The 22,983-nt window shown below is 38.8% G+C and overlaps 3 protein-coding genes across 3 annotated transcripts in view; 2 read left to right on the top strand and 1 right to left on the bottom strand.

Moving 5' to 3' along the window:
* Nucleotides 1–579: 579 nt before the first annotated feature.
* LOC138321535 (dopamine receptor 3-like) lies at nt 580–4,742 on the top strand. The gene has a single exon (XM_069265283.1). It carries the CDS (start codon nt 785–787, stop codon nt 2,633–2,635), a length of 1,851 nt encoding a protein of 616 aa, XP_069121384.1. The 5' UTR covers nt 580–784; the 3' UTR covers nt 2,636–4,742.
* A 466-nt stretch (nt 4,743–5,208) lies between these two features.
* LOC138321536 (uncharacterized) lies at nt 5,209–13,972 on the top strand. Its single transcript, XM_069265284.1, has 5 exons — nt 5,209–5,350; nt 6,053–6,210; nt 12,318–12,482; nt 13,257–13,303; nt 13,880–13,972. The coding sequence occupies exons 1-5, from the start codon at nt 5,298–5,300 to the stop codon at nt 13,928–13,930; spliced, it is 474 nt and encodes a 157-aa protein (XP_069121385.1). The 5' UTR covers nt 5,209–5,297; the 3' UTR covers nt 13,931–13,972.
* Nucleotides 13,973–14,856: 884 nt separating this feature from the next.
* LOC138321537 (superkiller complex protein 2-like) overlaps nt 14,857–22,983 on the bottom strand; it is a 37,662-nt gene continuing 29,535 nt past the window's right edge. Inside the window, exons 22-25 of the mRNA XM_069265285.1 lie at nt 22,849–22,959; nt 22,002–22,220; nt 21,571–21,708; nt 14,857–15,721 (exon numbers count right to left, since the gene is read on the bottom strand). Of these exons, the coding sequence (XP_069121386.1) occupies nt 15,521–15,721; nt 21,571–21,708; nt 22,002–22,220; nt 22,849–22,959 (669 nt within the window). The 3' untranslated portion in view covers nt 14,857–15,520. The remainder of the gene's footprint in view (nt 15,722–21,570; nt 21,709–22,001; nt 22,221–22,848; nt 22,960–22,983) is intronic.

The raw sequence follows: 22,983 nt of genomic DNA, 5'->3' as shown, positions 1-22,983 counted from the left end.
AAAATAAAGATTTAAAATTTCGGGTCACAGGAGTCAAAAGGTTAAAATCTTTAAACGACTTCTCTCCATTAATCAAGAGACCTAGAAATCTAGCCTATGACATGCTGGGATGAGGGCTACCTAGTTTGTTCAAATAGATTACCTTGACTTTCTTTCAAGGTCACATGAGTCAAATAGTAAAACTCTTTAAACAATTTGCTAAGAGGCCGAGACAACAGATATTACCTGAGCCATATATAGAAATCCTTATTGGTTTTGTTATGCCTTAAGTATACACCATGATTTCCTTATAGCAGGTGTGCGATTTGTAAAGTTACAGAGGAAATATCCGCTATCTAGGTGAGGAAGATACGCTTACGTTTATTTTCACTAAGAATGACTCAAATACAAATGTAGGCCATAGGGAAAGGTTCCACGAGGACAATAGACTACTTGAGTACATATCATCTATATTACTACATAGATATATACGCTTAAGTTAAGTGTCGCATAATACAGTATTGTTTTAATCGCCGCCTACGGAAAACAATGAGGAGCGCAGCTTCCGTACCTTGACCGCGGCCCGCTTTCTGTGTAGTGTAAACCACCGCACGCTTCCGTTTCTCACTTTACTATGGCGGAGAAACACGAAAGTTGGACGACGTTTATGTTAACAAGTTACTTCAAGCTAAAACACTAAATCTGTAGTTTTGAAGATTCTTTTTACATACTTGGATTACTACGAAGAAATATCTTTTTTCCAACATTAATCTTCAGCGAAAAATACCTAACGAAACGTCCGGTGATGGCCATGGCGGACTATACATATTCGCTGGAGTTTTTTGACCGCCAAAACGACAAGCAGAACTTAGTACTAGTGACTGTAGTTACACTGATCTGTATCTTTGGATTGATTGGGAACTTTCATGTCGTTTTAGTTTACACGTGTCGTCTGAAGACGAAGACGACGTTCAAAGGTTGTATCGTTTGGTTGGCTGTCCTTGACCTTCTGAATTGTATCACGGTTATGCCTATGGACGTCACGTATTTCATGCATCCGTACTCCGTCTACAACACGGCTGGGTGTAAAATGAAGCATTATCTGGAACAAGTTGTGATATTTTCAGCTGTGGCCGTGACATTGGTCATCGCTATTGACCGGTACCGAAAGGTGTGTAAACCAACCTATCGCCAAATCCGGTACCGTGAAGGGAGACTACTCTGCGGTATCCTTGTCCTGGTTCTGGCTCTTGCTCTCACGCCCGTCCCAGTGATGATGGGGATGGAGGAGATAGAGTTAGTGTCATATAACGTCACCCTGCAGAAGTGTGGCATTGATAATTCCTACAAAGACTCAGTGGTTCCAAAGATCGTCATATACTTCTTTGTGTGTGTGCTTTATGTCGCGTCCACAGCTGTTGTTGGTGTTTATTTTCAACTAGGGAAGTATCTTCGTCAACGAAACAACAAATTCTTAATTCCCGCATCCATACGGCGAAGAATTTCAAAACGAGTTTCGCGAAAAGAAACGTTTTCCAAAGCAGATCTGCGAAAAATAAAAGCTGACCCTTCGTATCACCCTTCTCCATCCCCAACGTCTTCAACTTGTTCAGACGAAAGCAACTTTGTGTCTGAAACCCATCCTCGAAGTGTGTTTCATACAAGGAATTCGGATTGTGTGGAATACCAGTTTGATATTACGCAATTGCAGAACAGCGACAGAAAATATAGCATGTCGGATATCGATAGTGGCATGGCTACGGGCAGTCAGGGCAGCAAAGATCGACGCGAAATTGTAAACGCTAGGAAAAGAAAGGGTGCTGTTACATCTATAGCCTCCATGCCAGACGATTTCTGGCCAGATGCCTACGAAACTGACGAGTTTATGGCAAAAAACACGAACGATGAATATGAAGACGTGGAAATTCGTGACATATCCGGGGAAGCATTTCAACATTCGGAGGAAAATGGTGACGGTATGTCCAGTACACAGCGAGAAGACCAAAGCGATCATTCTCAATGTTACTATGCCACCGAAAAATATACTGAAGAAATAACTACCATCACACGAAATCAAATCAAGAGGAAACCAAAAAAGGACCTGACTGGTAGTTGTAAATCCACAAAAAGACTTCTCACAACGATGGACTCTAATTTGGATGCTTCAACTCTTCGTCAATATAGCATTCGAAATGGGGGACTTATTTCTGAAGACAAGCGAGGATGCAATTCTGTATTTTACAACAGGATGTCGACAAATGTCAATCATGGTGCATTTCTGTCAGAAAAACGCGAACGGCGACAGCAGAGAAATAATGCAGTCGTAAAGATGTGTTATATCATAGCTGTGGTCTGTCTTCTGTGCATACTGCCGGCCACCATATCATTTCTCCTGACGTTCGCCAAATTAAACAAAAACAATTTTGGATATGTGTTTGTGAGGCTTGGTCGGCGATCTCCATATCTCCGGAGTTGTCTCAATCCATTTATATACGGATTTCTGGACACGAAATTTCGTGGTGCATGTTTAGATTTGTATGCTATCCTGGCACATAAACTATGTGGAGTTGAACTAAGAACGGAACGTCAACTCAGCCATAGGTCAACGTACAGAACGCATTTTACTCTCAATAATATGGTACATGTCGCCCGGTAGTTATAAATTCGTAATTTTCTAGTGTTGATCTATCCATTTTATAACTTGATAGTAATCACACATTCTAATTAATCAGAATTTCTTCCCTCCGTTTCACTGTCGGAACTCCTCGGATGCAACTCTCATGTTATACATCCGATAACGTTCCGATTGCATCGTCAGTACTGACGGAATGAAGTGGAACGAAGCGGAGTTACTCTGAGATATGTACATAGAGATTGGAAACTCCTTTGTATTTGTTGACAGGCAGCGAGACCTCCGGTTTATAGGCATTTTCCCCTTGGCTAACTACTTTTAAGTGTATTCCTTTAAACATGATATTTTTGCATCAACATAAAGTTTAAACATTATATCATGGTTTGATGTGACCGTTTTCCCGATTGACGTTATTTGATATGATTTATGAAAGCATGAACATAATCAATTTTACCTGGTTTTTCGAAAATCACACATTTAAAACCGGAAGAGCATTTTTTATTATTAAAACATAAGTTAAAACATTATTTTTTTCTATCCAAAATAGTACTCAAACCATCTGAAAATTACTGAACTTTTATAACATATCCTGCTCTATTTAACTATCTAAGAGTTTATCTAAAAAAAAACCTAAGCACATACAGAGGTACATGTACATCTGCCGATCGTGAAAATGGCGGAGTTGCCAATCTCTATGTATATATGTTTCTGGTATTTTGGTGCATTACCAATGTCGCTTACTGATATATTAGGTTTAGGAGGTTGGGAAAGCCGAACTATCCGGAAATAATCTGCCGACCTATGACATTTTGATTTTTGTTCATGAGAGAAGGAATAAAGACAAGCTCTTAGCTTGTTTCCTATTCCATATATTCATATTATGTAGGCATTGAATGGCGAAAAACAATATTGTTTGAAATTCTTGGGCAACTCGCATGTAAAAACTTGGTACAAGAACTAATAATAAAAAGATGTCTATAATTTTGTTTAAGTGTAACTTCAAAAATGACAAAAGTACAGACAACATGAATTGTATCGTTATATCGTGATTTGGAAAACATGGTTTGTGTATGATAAGTTCATCACCATTCGAATTCCTGTATAGAAGATTATTGTCACGGGTGTGTTATTTTTGTGATGTCGCAGGCTACCACCATAGCCTCAAGACCTCGATCAGTGAAATAACAATAATTGGTACCCTTGAAATTAATTGCGAAATCTTGATTCGCTAAATTTTAATTTTCTAGCTTTAGGTCCAATTAAATTGTGAAATGTTTAACCCGCGAAAACATCTTGCTATGTCGACTTCGTGTCAACGAGGTTTAACTGTAAGTTACATAAATGATGTACGATTGATTTCAAAATATTTTTTTCATTAGATATCCATATATAGTTTACTGTATATCATGTATATGTCTATACTCTTATATTACGTTGCAACAGCAGATACAAATACAAAAAGCCAAACCTTATTAATTTGAAGTAGGCGGAACCACGGTACCACATCGAGTAATCGATTGTTCGAATTCAGTTTACTTGAAAATGAAATTTAAAATTCCGCCGTATCAACAGAATACTTCGAAATATATGTAAGGATATTCGTCATATATGAGTTCGAGTAAAGATACTGTGCTATAAAAGAATAAATGTGTTACGTCTTAAAGCTATAAAAATACTGACCTCCGGATATTGGGAGCGGTACTGGTGTCACTTACACAATAATATTATCCGGAAAAATATATTGGGATAATCCAGGGTTGATGAGTGCAACGTGAGGACACATACAAGTAGGTGGTTAGTGTATAAAGTCTTTCGTGGCCATTTAAGGACATATAGAAATTTGCTGGCGGAAGGAAGCCACCGTCTAACGGAGTATCGGGTTTCCTTCCAGAAAATTGAAATATTGGAGCTATTATACAATGATATTTTAACTCAGAAAGGGGGTAAGATATAACTGACAATTATACTGATTTTCACCGGTAAGCTGTCTTGAATACTAAATTCGCAAAAGTAATCTATGAAAGACTGAAGAATGTACAGTCGTCCAGTTTGACTTTAGAAAAAACCTATCGACAGCCCATATTATTCTAGTGCTACAGTCTTTATAAATAAAACTTTTTTAAGAAACGACTATCTTATTGTTGTTTTATTGACTAAAAAACTGTCTTAATCGACAAAATGTGTGATAAAAATGATTATGGTATACGGACAAATTGTGTCAAATTCAAATGTTTTCTGTAAACGATTTCTTCAAGTATGATTGCGGCTTATTTCAAGGAGTAATTCTGTCGCCTGTTTTGTTTACTCTTTCTGTGACTGAGTTAGAAAGTGATTTTATACAAAGTAACTATTATTTCTATTTGTGTATGCAATTGGAATGTTGAATTCGCTAGAAAAGTACATTGGGAAATGCAGCCTAATCATTAATGGTAGTAAAACAAAAATCATCAAATTCAGGCATGGTGATGGTGACGTTATCCGTATAGACACATTTTAGCTTATCTCTTCCGAAATACATGTGCTCGTGTACGGCCTAGAGGTAGAAAAATATAAAAACATTACATGGGTATTACGTAATATATGTACATGTGAAGACCGTGATAAGGAGGTCACTTTATCAGAAGCCTTATCTAAAACAATGACGCGGTGGACACGACAGTGGTAGATAAGATCTCGTGACTTCAACATGACGATTCCATCACTACTAGCCCTGCTGTTGTGTGTTCCGCTAGTCCTGTGGTAAAGACTTATTCTATTTTCAAAATATAATCATAATTCCCTATGAAATATCCGTAAGGATTTGAAGTATTTTTTATAGGTTTTCCACTGTCGTCAGTCGATTTTGGATCCTTGCATTTTTTTCAGTAACTACCATGTAGAAGGTCATTTTTGTGTGGGACAATTTTGCGATTGCTGTGTAACACAGGGATCCAAGAAGTAGTTACAATATAAAAAGATCATGTTTAAAGACGTTTTATGGATATGATTAATAAAAGACGGTAACAATCATACATGGTGCATAATAAAAGGATGGTACAGCTCGCCATGCCACCTAGCTTTAGTCGCTAAAAATCGCTTTTCTAGTGGGTCTTCAAAAACAAAAACAGTTAGGCCTACTGCTGTTGGGATTTTCAATACTTTTCAAAGTGGCATCACTATGGCGATAGCACCTTCATTTCAACAAAAATAACACAAAATCGTCCTCAATCGGGTTTTGGCACCAATTAAACACCATGAAGTGTATGATTTTACAGTTGTTGTGTTTTTATGTAGAAAACAATGGATTACAGACACTGGTGGGTATGTAAGCTGTAACAAAATACTCTGATCCATGTGACTAGCAGGTAAACATTTTTTTTTTCTCCATATTTCCGAGTTCCGGCCTATATGTTTTTAGTATGAATGAACAGTATTGATTTCTAGATTTTTGTTCAATACCAGCGCGACCCATGGTAACCATGGCCACCACCACGGTCAGACCACCACCGACTACACCCACTACGTGGACGAACTGTGGAACAACGTCAACTATGATCACGACACAGCTCACTTCAGCAAAGTCGAACTCCACGACTTCTTCGTGTTCGCCGACACTAACAGTACGTACAATGTAGCCCTGTAAGGGAGCTATATAGAATGAATTACCTGCCTTAGTACCAATTCTCCCCCGCTATGAGGCGCTCCTAAATATTGTATTTTCGGAGCGATACCTAGCGGAGAGAAGAAAAACTATAGAGGGGCATGTTGCTGAGCATGACCCTCGTTCCAAAAAATGATAAAAGGGAGAGGGAGCTTATTGTCGAACAGAGGGCTTATAGATATCTATCGAGGTATTAAAAATAACTTATAATATATAATAACAGATTCAAAAAGGTATATCCAATACCAAAAATGTTCGATGTAGTTCCTTTCGTAGTTTGGAATTATCTTCGTGGCTGACGGTGGACCAATGATGAGAATGGTTTATATAACAAAACTTGTTATTTTATATTCTTAGTTGACATGAAAACATCAAACATTTCTATACAACCATACTATTATATATTTACAGTATAACTACAAGAGCAAAAGTGTCACGCGTGAAATACATGTGTGAAACGCAAGCTTTTCATGCGAAAATTTTATGCGTTGATGAGCTGTTAAGGATGTACTCCTCTGAGAAGTCAAAATTTTCTTGTATTAAACTTTTTTTCTCATATAGATTTTTTGAAAATAGGAGTTCATGCCATGAAAGAAAATAGAAGAAAAAACATATGTCCGTGTGCTCTTTTTTGAGCTATTGTCATCCAAAGATACCTAATTGACAAAAATATTAGAAGTTTATGGGAATTTTGTTTTGCCGTTTTGACCATATACACAATAGATTAAAGCCCATAATTTCCGAATGAGGTGTTTAGATATGTAAAAAGATGTTTGTAGAATTTATTTTTATCTAGTATTTTAAATACCTACGAACCTCCAGTAAAGATTTAACAGCAAAAAATAACCTCGATACAGCTAAAAATACTGGCGCACGTGATGATTTAAGTAAACACTCCGAATTTCAGTAAAAAATGGTAAAAAACTGTGGCTCTACTCAAAGCGAAAAAATGACACAATTTCAAAATGGCCGCCAAATGGGCCATTTCTTAATAATCACCATATAAAAAAAAATCTACAAAAGCTAGAAATGTAATTTTTTGACAAAATTTGACAACAGGTATCTTCCTACAGATATTGATAGATTTTTATTGAAAATCTCATAACTTCGTTTGATCTTTGTCGAAACGAGACTTCATACGGGACTTGAAACCTCAGAAGAATACAACCTTAAGAGCACACCCGTATATCATGCGTGAGATTTCATATGAGAATCATACGATATACGCATGATTCTCATGCGTTAATTTCTACGTGCGTAAATCACGTAGATATATATGCGAATCATGGAGACACTCATTTACATGTGCCTCGTGCATAAATTATGTGCAGCAACATATGAGAATCATGCGAGATACGCATGTAAATTATGTCACATGTAAATCTATTTTCTTGCATTTTACACATGTTCATGTAATTTAATCAAAAAGGCACATTGAAAGTGAATAGTCGGGCAATGAAAACCAGTCCACTATATATTCACTCTAATAAATTGGTAAATCTTATATCCCATGTCTAGACATTCAATAATTTTTGAAAAAAAAATTTGAATTGTTCTAGAACTTCTCTATAGCTAGAAATGTACTATCGTTTCGTTAAAAATGTGTTATCAAAACTACACTTGTTCCTAATTTCGTATGGAGTTTTGATGCACTTTTTTGAAAATAATATCCGAACATGACGCGCATATATACTTATTATATCACTAGATATTTTTGGTTGCCATTCACGACATAAGAAATCTCTGCATTTAAAAATCAAGTGTACATACCGCCCATACAATGCAGTCTCTAACACTCAATTCTAATATTGCTAGGTTTACACTATGTTCCCGGCGATCACGGTAGCCCCGTTTGCCCGAAACGTGGTGCGCCGTGGAATTTTGGCTATTTTTGTCTCTGTATTCAAGTTCAGCTAGGTCTTGTGAAGTTTTGCCACGGTCTTTTACGGATTACGTCATGGACCGTGGATATACGGGAAAGTGCTGTTCCGGGAGGTTAAAGGTACACTACGGCTTTAGCACGGTCTATCAAGGATACCACTACGTTCCCACTAGGCCTGTTACGATCTGATGAGGTCTGCTACGTTTTACACGTTTTGATCAAGCTCCGATAGGTTTTTCACGGTCCGCCAAGGCTTACTAGGGATGAAAGTCTGATACCGGGATTTTTTTAAGCAAATGAAACAATATTTATTGCCGAAAATGTCATTTCAAACACATTTTAATTACAAATTATATTTGGTATAAATATATAATTAATATAGCCAAGTGTTTTTACGCCATTTTTTTCTGTAATGGTTAATCACTTAATCTGTCTTTTGCAATAATAGCTTTTGTATAATTTGATGGTTTTAATGTGTTTGATAATGACTATTTCTATTTAATAATACAAATAATCCATGAAGTAGCAAATATGTACCAGGCCAGGCAATGATACTTCATCAGATATTGGTTGCAACGTAAGACCGTAATAAGACGTAACACGCCGTATCACGTCGGGCTTTCAATCGCTACAAGCCGTGATGTGCCTTGACAGAACGTATCGAAACGGTTATCATCCACCTTGGCTTGCCGTCAAAACCTTGACAAACCTTGACAAAACGGCACAAAACGTGCAGCCAATCTGCATCAACCGTGATAAAACGTGGAAAAACGCAACAGAACGTCACAAAACTTGAAATCACCGTTAGATTCCGGGAAACGTGCTTGCTGCCCGTTCCACCACGGACCGTCTGGAAAGTTTTGTTACGGCCTCGCACGCATTGTTACGTTTTGTTACGTCAATCCCGTTTAATGACGTCCTGTGGCGTTTACCATCTGTGCCGTGACTGCCGTGGCAAATTTTTTGACAGTTTAAAAATCTGGCACGGCATCCACGGTAATCACGACCGCTCACGTTTGTCTATCACGTCCTTCTGCGTTGTCTCAAGTTGTCTCGCGGTCACCACGTTTTGTCCACGGTGGCCCGAAACGGGGCTGCCGTGGCCGCCGGGAACATAGTGTAAACCTAGCATTAGTTAACGAGAAAACAGATCTGATAAATTATGTATACACATCAAGAGGCCCAAAGGGCCTTAACGGTCATCTGACTACCTTGGCAATAGTAAAATTAATTATATATGGTGTAACTTTGTCAGGATCATGTCAGGATCATTTTCATTTTCTTTCAACAAATTTTATTTCAAACAAGAGGCCCAAGGGCCTTAACATATAGGAAATTAATTAGATATAGTATCATGGTAGCCATCTTCGATTTGTGATCAACCAGAGATGTAACAATACTTTGTCGGGACCATGTCAGGATCATTCCATGCAAGTTTCAGCCAAATCGCACCGGTAGAACTTGAGAAGAAGTTCAAAATGTGTTTTCAAGATGGCGGCTGTGGCGGCCATCTTGGATTTCGGATCGACCCGAAAAATAACAACACTTTGTCAGGACCATGTCAGGATCATTTCATGCAAGTTTCAGTCAAATTGCACCGGAAAAACTTGAGAAGAAGTTCAAAATGTGTTTTCAAGATGGCGGCTGTGGCGGCCATCTTGGATTTCGGATCGACCCGAAAAATAACAACACTTTGTCGGGACCATGTCAGGATCATTTCATGCAAGTTTCAGTCAAATCGCACCGGTAGAACTTGAGAAGAAGTTCAAAATGTGTTTTCAAGATGGCGGCTGTGGCGGCCATCTTGGATTTCGGATCGACCCGAAAAATAACAACACTTTGTCAGGACCATGTCAGGATCATTTCATGCAAGTTTCAGCCAAATCGCACCGGTAGAACTTGAGAAGAAGTTCAAAATGTGTTTTCAAGATGGCGGCTGTGACGGCCATCTTGGATTTCGGATCGACCCGAAAAATAACAACACTTTGTCAAAACTATGTCAGGATCATTTCATGCAAGTTTCAGTCAAATCGCACCGGTAGAACTTGAGAAGAAGTTCAAAATGTGTTTTCAAGATGGCGGCTGTGGCGGCCATCTTGGATTTCGGATCGACCCGAAAAATAACAACACTTTGTCAAAACTATGTCAGGATCATTTCATGCAAGTTTCAGTCAAATCGCACCGGTAGAACTTGAGAAGAAGTTCAAAATGTGTTTTCAAGATGGCGGCTGTGGCGGCCATCTTGGATTTCGGATCGACCCGAAAAATAACAACACTTTGTCAGGACCATGTCAGGATCATTTCATGCAAGTTTCAGCCAAATCGCACCGGTAGAACTTGAGAAGAAGTTCAAAATGTAAAAAGTTAACGCACGGCGGACGGCGCACGGCGCACGGCGCACGGCGGATGACGACGGACGAAACATGATGACTATAGGTCATCCTGACCCGAACCTAAAAATGACATGAAATATTGCAAAAGAGGAAATTTAAAAAGAGCAAAATTGCAAATTATTTTGCAACATTCGAAAGTCGTGGCGTTCCCCCCACATTATATACATGTGGGCATAATATATGATACCTATGTTACGAGTGTAAATTAAAAAGAAATGGGATTGTAATGATCCAACTTTATACATATTACATTTTAAATACGAAAGTAAGTATTTTCAGTCTCGGAACACCAGGAAATCGCTAGAGAAAGGATTAATACTATTCATGATTTGCAGGGGGTGTACATGGGTTCGGCAGAAAAGTATCAACTGAACGTTTAATTTAATTGAACAATTATGGAGAGCCTCAATGTCTATATCATATGAAATACTACACAGATTATATGTTGTGAATGGTTAAAGACATTTGAGGTCCAAAACAGTATCAGTATTTATTATTTATGGTATCCTTTAGATGTTTTCCAGTAGGATTTCAAAGTCTTTCGTTATTTCTGCGTTCACGACCAATTCTGGCAAACCGTTCCTAGTATACCAACCACATTCAGCATCCCTGTTGTTAGTGGATATTGGTTTCTTTGGTGCATTATGTACATAAATGTATAACGATTCGTACACTTATCTCGGCGATACTTTTCCTCTTAAAACAGTTTATGATACACGTAAATCAAGGTTTTGAGTTAACTCTCCATATATCCTTTATAAGTACAAGAAAATACTATCTATGTCATCATTGTAACAAGCCAAACTATCATGGACCTGTTTAGTCCACTGTTGCTACTATCGGTGGTGATGATTACAGGGGTGAGTAGTAGTAATCACTAGTATCACAAGGGTGTACAGGTATAATAGAGAGAAATCAGAGTTACCGGGATTGCCTTCACAGAGAAATAATATAAAACTTTAAAAAAAAAATCCAAACTTTACTTTGTAAGTGACGATATAAATCCAAGTTAATTTATGAATGTCATAAACGTACTTTAGTGTGTTCTGTTAAATAATTAAACGTTAATTCTGGGCAGAAATGCAGAGATATATATATTAAAACTATTAATATTTAAAAAGATCGATTTTAGTTGCCATATATAATGAAGTTCAATCCTTCTGGTATGTTTCTTACTTCTTCCAAACACAGGTACATAATGTACCAAGGTGTAATCAAAGCTCCCCTAAACCCTGATTGGCCTTTCTGTATGTTTGACCCGAGACAAATGTAGTGTTACAGTGTACTATTACTACACTTACATCTACATTTGTCTGTTTCCTTTGTTGGTGGGTGGATCGGAGGTCCCTAATATGCTATGGCTAGCTAGGTGACTTCCCATAGGAGTCCTTGGTTGTGGTATAAGTGACAAGTCGACGATGAGCTGACAAGAGGGAACAGTTTGAAATATGATAGATGTTGTTCAATGAGTGAGCGAGCTGGAGAGAGGGGAGGGTATCTTATGAGTAAACAATTGCAGTCGTATAATGTATACATCACTGTTGTTGGATATTGTACAATACTTGTGTTATGAACATGTATTTCTTTACCAATGGTTATGCTAAGGCACGAATTAAATCATATTCTGAATACATACACCTACAACACTAAGTGTCCAGAAATGCAGGAACGGGAATGCTGATTTCAGCATATTTTATTGTTTCAAGTCGGAACTCGTCGTAGAACATAACGTAACGGTAAAATAGCTTGTTTTTACTTGCAATTTCGTTGAAACTATTTTCTGTTTGACAGAGGATGGCACTATAACGCGCCACGAGTACGTGACGGCTGCCACAAAAGACGCCCCCGATCTTTTCGAGTTCTCTCATGGACTCTTCGACAACTTCGATGCCAATGGTGATCATCATTTGGACTTACAAGACACTACAGCTCTCTACAATCGCATGGACACCGACGGTAATTCGCTATGGCGAAAATGCTTAATCAGTTTATGTCATCAGATGGGTCCCTATATATTTGAAACAAATTCCCTTTGTCAGCACACGTTTCATCTTTTATTATAGTTTCCCTAGTCTGCACAAGTTATGACAAAAAGAAATTTAACTTGCAGTAAACGTCATAAACTTTAAATAATTGATTTACTTTTAGCATGAATTTGGAAAACTTCAGAGGAAGAAATTGATCTTTTTGTACATCAAGTTACTTAATAATATATCAGATATGTGCGAACTTTTCCATAAAATGACTATATAGACCGAGCAGTGATTTAAAGCCGATAGGAAAACTCTTCCAGATAAAAAAAAACCCAGCTTTTAAAAATGCTTCATCGCCGACAGAGCATAAATGGTATTCATCATTTGAACAATAAGGAGTGTTTAATCGTGTATATATACATGTATGTCTAATTAACACAAAAAAATGTAATAAGATAATTTATTTTGCCTCTGCATGCGCAATCAGTATTTTATTCCATATAGGATATAGTGGCACAGATTTTTTTCGGGATGCAATTATTTTTTTTTTATATATATTTTTAACTTAAGTAAAATTAGAAGCTCAAACTTTTCAATGGTGGTAATGGTGTAAAGTAAGTAACTCTTGTAAATGAGGAAAAAGACTAAATCGTCTGCTCCTGTTTTTGATAGTAAAAAATCCCATTTGTCAGGGTCGAGCATCTTTAAGTTATCTTTTTCGACACAGAAAATACTCTTAATCTGTACGTATTTTCAGGTGATGGATTCATAACGAAAACGGAATTTTACGCCTATTGGACTCAAGTAAGTATGGCAATCAGCTCTGCATTTTTGAACTGAAATGATTTGATCATAAGGAAGTTAAATGACTGTGAACATGTTTGATTTCCTTTATAATCTTTAGGCAAATATCTCGAATATATGATCGAAGTAAAGTTCAATGTTTGTTATGGCCGGCAAAACTTTCAGTATGTTTTTACCCAACAAAATCCTATGTTAAATAGGCGCACTAACGTCTATTTTATTAGATATGCGCATTCACGCTAACTTCGTTACGTGTTTTAAGGCCAACTTTGATGAATAGGCGCATAATGACAACTTTTTTAAATGGGCGCATTAATAACGCCAACTTTGCTGTAGAGATTATTTGCATAGATATGACATATTTGAATGGAATTATTTTAGCACTACCATTGCTAAATATATACATTACAACGATATATGTAAATAAATATCATGTACAATATTCATTGAAGATACCGTGAAAGTATGTGAAGAAAATTGTATAATGTTATTCATTTCAATCCTGGTTACAAGTCTTTAAGAAATGTTTAGGAATACCACTCAATTTTAATTACTTTTTAATAACTTTTGTTACAGATATTGAACTCACTTGCCCATACTCATGGTAATGGACATTTGCTGGGATAACTCATTGTTTTGTATAATTAAAGAATACATCATTGAAATCTGTGACGTGTTTGTCTTTGTTGACACTTTACATACTGTATTGACCCAATAAACACCAATCAAGAAAAGTGAGGCAGCATAATTGGACCTGTTACATTTTGGTTGAATACAATACTTACTATATCTGCCAACTTCTGCTTCTTATGTAGGAATACAGTGAAATCTATCTAATACAACACATGACTTTTCCGACATCCTGTCAAATCTGACAGTGACACCTATCGAATCTGACACCTGACTTTTCTGATATACTTGTACATGTACTGTTAAATCTGACACTGTGCCATATTCCCGTGAACAACAATAGCCATAAACAATACATGTCTCTTTCGACACCCTGTTTAATCTGATTAAAATAGTCACTCCCCTAAAGTGTCGGATTAGACAGGTTTCACTGTAAACCTAGCATATACACTGTCCATATTTCTGTCTTATTCATTAATTTGTTTTAGCATCACCACCATATCAAAATAATCATGATACAATGGAACATGGTTCCTTGGGAAAATGTGAATCTCTTCAAATTATTGAGCAGTTCATAACTGTATAAGCCTAAGCAAGGAAAAGACAATGTGTGTGAACAGGGATTATAAAACAGTTTTTCAATCAATTTCAGATTAGGCGGGTTTCACTAGATGGGGAATACTGCTTTCTTTAGAAGAGTGGCTAAAATATTTAGATTATATGGGTTTGTACAGAACAGAAATATAGACGTTACAGTCCAATTAATGCATTTCAGCTATATGGCACCACTTACTGTAAATCGTGGTCAAAGTATCGCTGGAATTTTAGGACAAAGACCAAATTGGTTTCTTTACATATGACAGATGCTTTGTTATCTTAATATAGCATCACTTATTTTTTACTAGGTACATTTAACACACACAATTAATTGTTGATTTTTATTGTAATGAAATTTAATAAGTAGTGCTCTTATTTCATGATTGTTGACAAAAGATGATTTCATTGCTTGGCTTGGCCTCAGAAAAAATTGAGATCCATACATCTCTTATTTTTGTACCAGATTTTTGTAACGCATGTTAATTTTTGAATCAAATAACTTTCTCTTTGGACGGCCTTCAAAGTATCAACTTTACAGGCGTATAACCATTCAATATTACATCCTTGATATTCCAGGAGTTACTATCACTGTCGTAATATCAAACCCGGACTATCCCATGGCAAAACTGAAGGCAGTTCAAGAGAAGAATAACTGACAATCACATGCCTATAAAATCTTCCTTTGAAGATTTTGTAGAGATCAAGGTCACCGCTATACAGTCAACCACAGTGTGCCGTAATTTGATTCTTTTGATGTACATCAAGGACCAAACTGCCTGTTCCATCTGCTGTTGTACGAAAAGCCTTGAATTTTGTTATCGCATTGTCCAGTGGTAGATTTATTGACAGTGGTGGTAACCCATGGAATATTAAGGATGTTTTGACATGAATACCTTGTTTGTACAACTCCTTTTTACCCAGAATTCATCACACCCACATGTACCATGGTTGCAGTGTTTATTTCATTAGATCACTGTTAACCAATGTGAATCACTGAGTGTATAATGATGCGGCAAACACAATGTCTCGTTTAATCATGAAGGAGGCTTCGTCCATTTTCTGGTAGAGGACCGGATCTCCGATGATTCGTGCTGCGTTCCGCACGTCTCGCAGTGTCTCGTGTAAACGCTGTATACATCTAACAATAATACCCTCCTGTACATCTGTTAGGTTTGTTATCTCAGCAAAAGGCTGAAACAGTAGAAGTGGATTTAATACACTAAATCATACATAACATCATAATCAATTAAAGCGAATAGTCGGATAAACAAAGGCTTAAGTCGGTAAAAATGGTGTTGATATATCCAGTATAATTTCTTATGAAATAGAAAAATAAAATCTCCCATCAAAATCGCTCTGTATGCGAAGAAATTAATATATATTATAGGAATCCTAATACGCTTCCCGACCGGCTATCAGTGCCGTTCACTCTTAACGCATATCCTTGCAGCCTCGTTTTCAAAGAGTTAGGTAAATTTATATTTAGAACTGTGCTAAATTTACACGGGGCTTCCCCATAATTTCAATGGTCAAAACTGGACACTGTAAGCAGAACTTGACCATCATTATGGTATACAAGGACTTTTGGAAGGCCAAAGAACGTATTTAGACTAGTTTCCTTTGCCCGACTATTCGCTTTAATACAATATAGCCAGTTATTTTTTGCGGGTATGATATTTCGAGATTTCACCTGACATTGCTACGAAATGGCTGAATCATATAAACCATGAAAACCAAGACGCTTATTGGACAAAATACATTAAATACAGTAACTGTAAACATATTTAATTTAGCGATAGTTTTATTTTAGTGCTTTTTGCGCTGTCTTTGAAACTCTAATTCATGTACAACACTAAAAATTGTGTTAAAGGGTATTTCAGTTATTGAACCTCAAAACTGCGCTAATTTATATTTGCATTAATAAATCATAATTTACAGTTTCCCACATAATATTTGCGCTGAAATTGTACTGCTTTAAAATAAATGCATTTTAAGTACTTAATAGTAAAACTCTTTGTGTAACAGTAGCTTGTGGACTACCATTCCTCGTGCCCATTCAAACACTACCTCCATGAGACCAAACTTAAAGGACTCCTTGTACTCTGCCCCTAGTGTAGACTTACCATTCCTCGTGCCCATTCAAACACCACCTCCATGAGACCAAACTTAAAGGACTCCTTGTACTCTGCCCCTAGTGTAGACTTACCATTCCTCGTGCCCATTCAAACACTACCTCCATGAGACCAAACTTAAAGGATTCCTTGTACTCTGCCCCTAGTGTAGACTTACCATTCCTCGTGCCCATTCAAACACTACCTCCATGAGACCAAACTTAAAGGACTCCTTGTACTCTGCCCCTAGTGTAGACTTACCATTCCTCGTGCCCATTCAAACACTACCTCCATGAGACCAAACTTAAAGGACTCCTTGTACTCTGCCCCTAGTGTAGACTTACCATTCCTCGTGCCCATTCAAACACTACCTCCATGAGACCAAACTTAAAGGACTCCTTGTACTCTGTCCCTAGTGTAGACTTACCATTCCTCGTGCCCATTCAAACACTACCTCCATGAGACCAAACTTAAAGGACTCCTTGTACTCTGTCCCTCATAAAGACTTACCATTCCTCGTGCCCATTCAAACACTACCTCCATGAGACCAAACTTAAAGGACTCCTTGTACTCTGCCCCTAGTGTAGACTTACCATTCCTCGTGCCCATTCAAACACTACCTCCATGAGACCAAACTTAAAGGATTCCTTGTACTCTGCCCCTAGTGTAGACTTACCATTCCTCGTGCCCATTCAAACACTACCTCCATGAGACCAAACTTAAAGGACTCCTTGTACTCTGCCCCTAGTGTAGACTTACCATTCCTCGTGCCCATTCAAACACTACCTCCATGAGACCAAACTTAAAGGATTCCTTGTACTCTGCCCCTATGTAGACTTACCATTCCTCGTGCCCATTCAAACACTACCTCCATGAGACCAAACTTAAAGGATTCCTTGTACTCTGCCCCTAGTGTAGACTTACCATTCCTCGTGCCCATTCAAACACTACCTCCATGAGACCAAACTTAAAGGACTCCTTGTACTCTGCCCCTAGTGTAGACTTACCATTCCTCGTGCCCATTCAAACACTACCTCCATGAGAGACCAAACTTAAAGGATTCCTTGTACTCTGCCCCTAGTGTAGACTTACCATTCCTCGTGCCCATTCAAACACTACCTCCATGAGACCAAACTTAAAGGATTCCTTGTACTCTGCCCCTAGTGTAGACTTACCATTCCTCATGCCCATTCAAACACTACCTCCATGAGACCAAACTTAAAGGATTCCTTGTACTCTGCCCCTAGTGTAGACTTACCATTCCATCGTGCCCATTCAAACACTACCTCCATGAGACCAAACTTAAAGGACTCCTTGTACTCTGCCCCTAGTGTAGACTTACCATTCCTCGTGCCCATTCAAACACTACCTCCATGAGACCAAACTTAAAGGATTCCTTGTACTCTGCCCCTAGTGTAGACTTACCATTTCTCATGCCCGTTCAAACACTACCTCCATGAGACCAAACTTAAAGGACTCCTTGTACTCTGCCCCTAGTGTAGACTTACCATTCCTTGTGCCCATTCAAACACTACCTCCATGAGACCAAACTTAAAGGATCCTTGTACTCTGCCCCTATATAAAGACTTACCATTCTTGTGCCCATTCAAACACAACCTCCATGAGACCAAATTAAAGGATCCTTGTACTCTGCCCTTGTAGACTTACCATTCCTCGTGCCCATTCAAACACTACCTCCATGAGACCAAACTTAAAGGACTCCTTGTACTCTGCCCCTATATAAGACTTACCATTCCTCGTTGCCCATTCAAACACTACCTCCATGAGACCAAACTTAAAGGACTCCTTGTACTCTGCCCCTAGTGTAGACTTACCATTCCTCGTGCCCATTCAAACACTACCTCCATGAGACCAAACTTAAAGGACTCCTTGTACTCTGCCCCTAGTGTAGACTTACCATTCCTCGTGCCCATTCAAACACTAACTCCATGAGACCAAACTTAAAGGACTTCCTTGTACTCTGCCCCTAAGTGTAGACTTACCATTCCTCGTGCCCATTCAAACACTACCTCCATGAGACCAAACTTAAAGGACTTCCTTGTACTCTGCCCCTAGTGTAGACTTACCATTCCTCGTGCCCATTCAAACACTACCTCCATGAGACCAAACTTAAAGGACTCCTTTGTACTCTGCCCCTAGTGTAGACTTACCATTCCTTGTGCCCATTCAAACACTACCTCCATGAGGACCAAACTTAAAGGATCTCCTTGTACTCTGCCCCTAGTGTAAGACTTACCATTCCTCGTGCCCATTCAAACACTACCTCCATGAGACCAAACTTAAAGGACCATTCCACTCCTCCATGAGACCAAACTTAAAGACCCTTACCAAGGATTCACTCTGCCCCTAGTGTAGACTTACCATCCATGAGACCAAACTTAAAGGACTCCTTGTACTCTGCCCCTAGTGTCAGACTTACCATTCCTCGTGCCCATTCAAACACTACCTCCATGAGACCAAACTTAAAGGACTCCTTGTACTCTGTCCCTCATAAAGACTTACCATTCCTCGTGCCCATTCAAACACTACCTCCATGAGACCAAACTTAAAGGATTCCTTGTACTCTGTCCCTCATAAAGACTTACCATTCCTCGTGCCCATTCAAACACTACCTCCATGAGACCAAACTTAAAGGACTCCTTGTACTCTGTCCCTCATAAAGACTTACCATTCCTCGTGCCCATTCAAACACTACCTCCATGAGACCAAACTTAAAGGACTCCTTGTACTCTGCCCCTCATAAAGACTTACCATTCCTCGTGCCCATTCAAACACTACCTCCATGAGACCAAACTTAAAGGACTCCTTGTACTCTGTCCCTCATAAAGACTTACCATTCCTCGTGCCCATTCAAACACTACCTCCATGAGACCAAACTTAAAGGACTCCTTGTACTCTGCCCCTAGTGTAGACTTACCATTCCTCGTGCCCATTCAAACACTACCTCCATGAGACCAAACTTAAAGGACTCCTTGTACTCTGCCCCTAGTGTAGACTTACCATTCCTCGTGCCCATTCAAACACTACCTCCATGAGACCAAACTTAAAGGATTCCTTGTACTCTGCCCCTAGTGTAGACTTACCATTCCTCGTGCCCATTCAAACACTACCTCCATGAGACCAAACTTAAAGGACTCCTTGTACTCTGTCCCTCATAAAGACTTACCATTCCTCGTGCCCATTCAAACACTACCTCCATGAGACCAAACTTAAAGGATTCCTTGTACTCTGCCTATAGTGTAGACTTACCATTCTTCTTGCACATTCAAACACTACCTCCATGAGACCAAACTTAAAGGACCCCTTGTACTCTGCCCCTAGTGTAGACTTACCATTCCTCGTGCCCATTCAAACACTACCTCCATGAGACCAAACTTAAAGGACTCCTTGTACTCTGCCCCTAGTGTAGACTTACCATTCCTCGTGCCCATTCAAACACTACCTCCATGAGACCAAACTTAAAGGACTCCTTGTACTCTGCCCCTAGTGTAGACTTACCATTCCTCGTGCCCATTCAAACACTACCTCCATGAGACCAAACTTAAAGGACTCCTTGTACTCTGCCCCTGGTGTAGACTTACCATTCCATGTGCCCATTCAAACACTACCTCCATGAGACCAAACTTAAAGGACTCCTTGTACTCTGCCCCTAGTGAAGACTTACCATTCCACGTGCCCATTCAAACACTACCTCCATGAGACCAAACTTAAAGGACTCCTTGTACTCTCCCCCTAATGTAGACCTACCATTCCTTGTGCCCATTCAAACACTACCTCCATGAGACCAAACTTAAAGGACTCCTTGTACTCTGCCCCTAGTGTAGACTTACCATTCCTTGTGCCCATTCAAACACTACCTCCATGAGACCAAACTTAAAGGACTCCTTGTACTCTGCCCCTAATATAGACCTACCATTCCTTGTGCCCATTCAATCACAACCTCCATGAGACCAAATTTAAGGGCTCCTTGTACTCTGCCCTTAGTGTAGACTTACCATTCCTCGTGCCCATTCAAACACTACCTCCATGAGACCAAACTTAAAGGACTCCTTGTACTCTGCCCCTAATGTAGACTTACCATTCCTTGTGCCCATTCAAACACTACCTCCATGAGACCAAACTTAAAGGACTCCTTGTACTCTGCCCCTAGTGTAGACTTACCATTCCTCGTGCCCATTCAAACACTACCTCCATGAGACCAAACTTAAAGGACTCCTTGTACTCTGTCCCTCATAAAGACTTACCATTCCTCGTGCCCATTCAAACACTACCTCCATGAGACCAAACTTAAAGGACTCCTTGTACTCTGCCCCTAGTGTAGACTTACCATTCCATGTGCCCATTCAAACACTACCTCCATGAGACCAAACTTAAAGGACTCCTTGTACTCTGCCCCTAGTGTAGACTTACCATTCCTCATGCCCATTCAAACACTACCTCCATGAGACCAAACTTAAAGGATTCCTTGTACTCTGCCCCTAGTGTAGACTTACCATTCCTCTGGCCCATTCAAACACTACCTCCATGAGACCAAACTTAAAGGACTCCTTGTACTCTGCCCCTAGTGTAGACTTACCATTCCTCTGGCCCATTCAAACACTACCTCCATGAGACCAAACTTAAAGGACTCCTTGTACTCTGCCCCTAGTGTAGACTTACCATTCCTCGTGCCCATTCAAACACTACCTCCATGAGACCAAACTTAAAGGACTCCTTGTACTCTGCCCCTAGTGTAGACTTACCATTCCTCGTGCCCATTCAAACACAACCTCCATGAGACCAAACTTAAAGGACTCCTTGTACTCTGCCCCTAGTGTAGACTTACCATTCCTCGTGCCCATTCAAACACTACCTCCATGAGACCAAACTTAAAGGACTCCTTGTACTCTGCCCCTAGTGTAGACTTACCATTCCTCTGGCCCATTCAAACACTACCTCCATGAGACCAAACTTAAAGGACTCCTTGTACTCTGCCCCTAGTAACATCCCCTTCTGTTTCTGTAGCAGTGTGATCCTGTCTGCTATCTCTAAGATCCGCTCCTTACCCTGGTGAGAGTTAAAACATTCAATTATCTTATAAACTATTGACACTAAAAGATGATGGTTTAAAAGGAATACCTGTTCCTGCATTTTGACTTCCACCAAATGTATAACAATATATTAAATAAAATAGCGTTTACGAAAGTGGTAATAACTGCTGGAATATAAACTTTGAGTCCAAGAATCTATATAACGACAGTGATAGCAATCCCTGGAATATCGAGGATGGTTCAGGGGTGGATATAACAACAGTGATAGCAACCCCTATAATATTGAGGATGGTTATAGCACAACTTTACCTTTTCTAATGTGTCTATAATGTTAGGTTCGCTGGCTTTCTTTTGTTCAAACACAACAGAGGATAGTAGAGCAGCGATCTCCGTAGGATGGAGTTCAGTAAGCGCGTTCTCAAACACCAGTTCTGTGATCATCAGTTCATGGCTACTGATCTCACAGGCAACTCTTCCCTTCAGCTGAACTGTGTTATTGGCATCAATGTAGTTCAAGGCTTTCAACACCTATAACAAAGGTTAAGGGAATATGGTTCTTAAAGCACTGCTATTGAGAAAAGTTTCATGATCATTCATTATGGAGCTTTATGGAATTCCTGAACTTAAAATTCTCCATAGGAAAGCATTACAGAAGTTAAGGGGAAAAAAATCACAGATTAAAGATCAAGCCTTCCTTCAAATCTGCACAGAAAAAAGTTAAGGAATTCCTTAAATTTAATGAATATTTCATGCCCATTAAAGCCAAACATGACTCAATGTGTATGCTGTTCTAAAGTCAAATCTGGTTAAACAAACACATTAAGTACATGTTTTAGACACTAGTAAACATAATATTATTGTTAATTATTTGGTGACAGAAATATGTTCTGAACATGCAGGACTTCTTTTCCTGAAATGTATATGTTTTTGCATAGTTTATCAAAATGTAAAAGCTACACAACAAATTACGGATCAACAGTAATGCATAAGATTGACCATGATGCATACACATTTTTGATCAACACAAGTCTGTCTAATCAACTGCATAAAAGAAGTGATTTGTAGGCACAAAAAATATCATTAGTTTAAACAGGGGTATAATATTTTAAGAAATTTTCTTAAAACTGGGACCTGGAACTATACAGATGCTACCAACCTCAATTCTTTGTTGATATTCTGGAAGTAGTTGAAGACTTTCATCAGATAACAGGAATTTGAGTCGCATATACTCATCCTTCAGTCTCATATTATTGCTAAGTTGACTAAACTGTGAACAAAAGAAAAAATGTAA

The sequence above is a fragment of the Argopecten irradians genome, chromosome 4 (genome assembly GCF_041381155.1).
Source record: "Argopecten irradians isolate NY chromosome 4, Ai_NY, whole genome shotgun sequence".
NCBI classification, from domain to species: Eukaryota; Metazoa; Mollusca; class Bivalvia; order Pectinida; family Pectinidae; genus Argopecten; species Argopecten irradians.
The sequence above is the reverse complement of the archived record's forward strand: the minus strand, read 5'-3'. Positions and strand labels throughout refer to the sequence as shown.

Excerpts from the sequence above, each read along its gene's own strand:
- LOC138321535 (XM_069265283.1), top strand. The coding sequence starts at position 785 with ATGGCCATGGCGGACTATACATATTCGCTGGAGTTTTTTGACCGCCAA.
- LOC138321536 (XM_069265284.1), top strand. The coding sequence starts at position 5,298 with ATGACGATTCCATCACTACTAGCCCTGCTGTTGTGTGTTCCGCTAGTC. Across the intron at positions 5,351-6,052 it reads TGTGTTCCGCTAGTCCTGTG|CGCGACCCATGGTAACCATG; the intron begins GTAAAGACTTAT and ends GTTCAATACCAG. Across the intron at positions 13,304-13,879 it reads TTTACGCCTATTGGACTCAA|ATATTGAACTCACTTGCCCA; the intron begins GTAAGTATGGCA and ends CTTTTGTTACAG.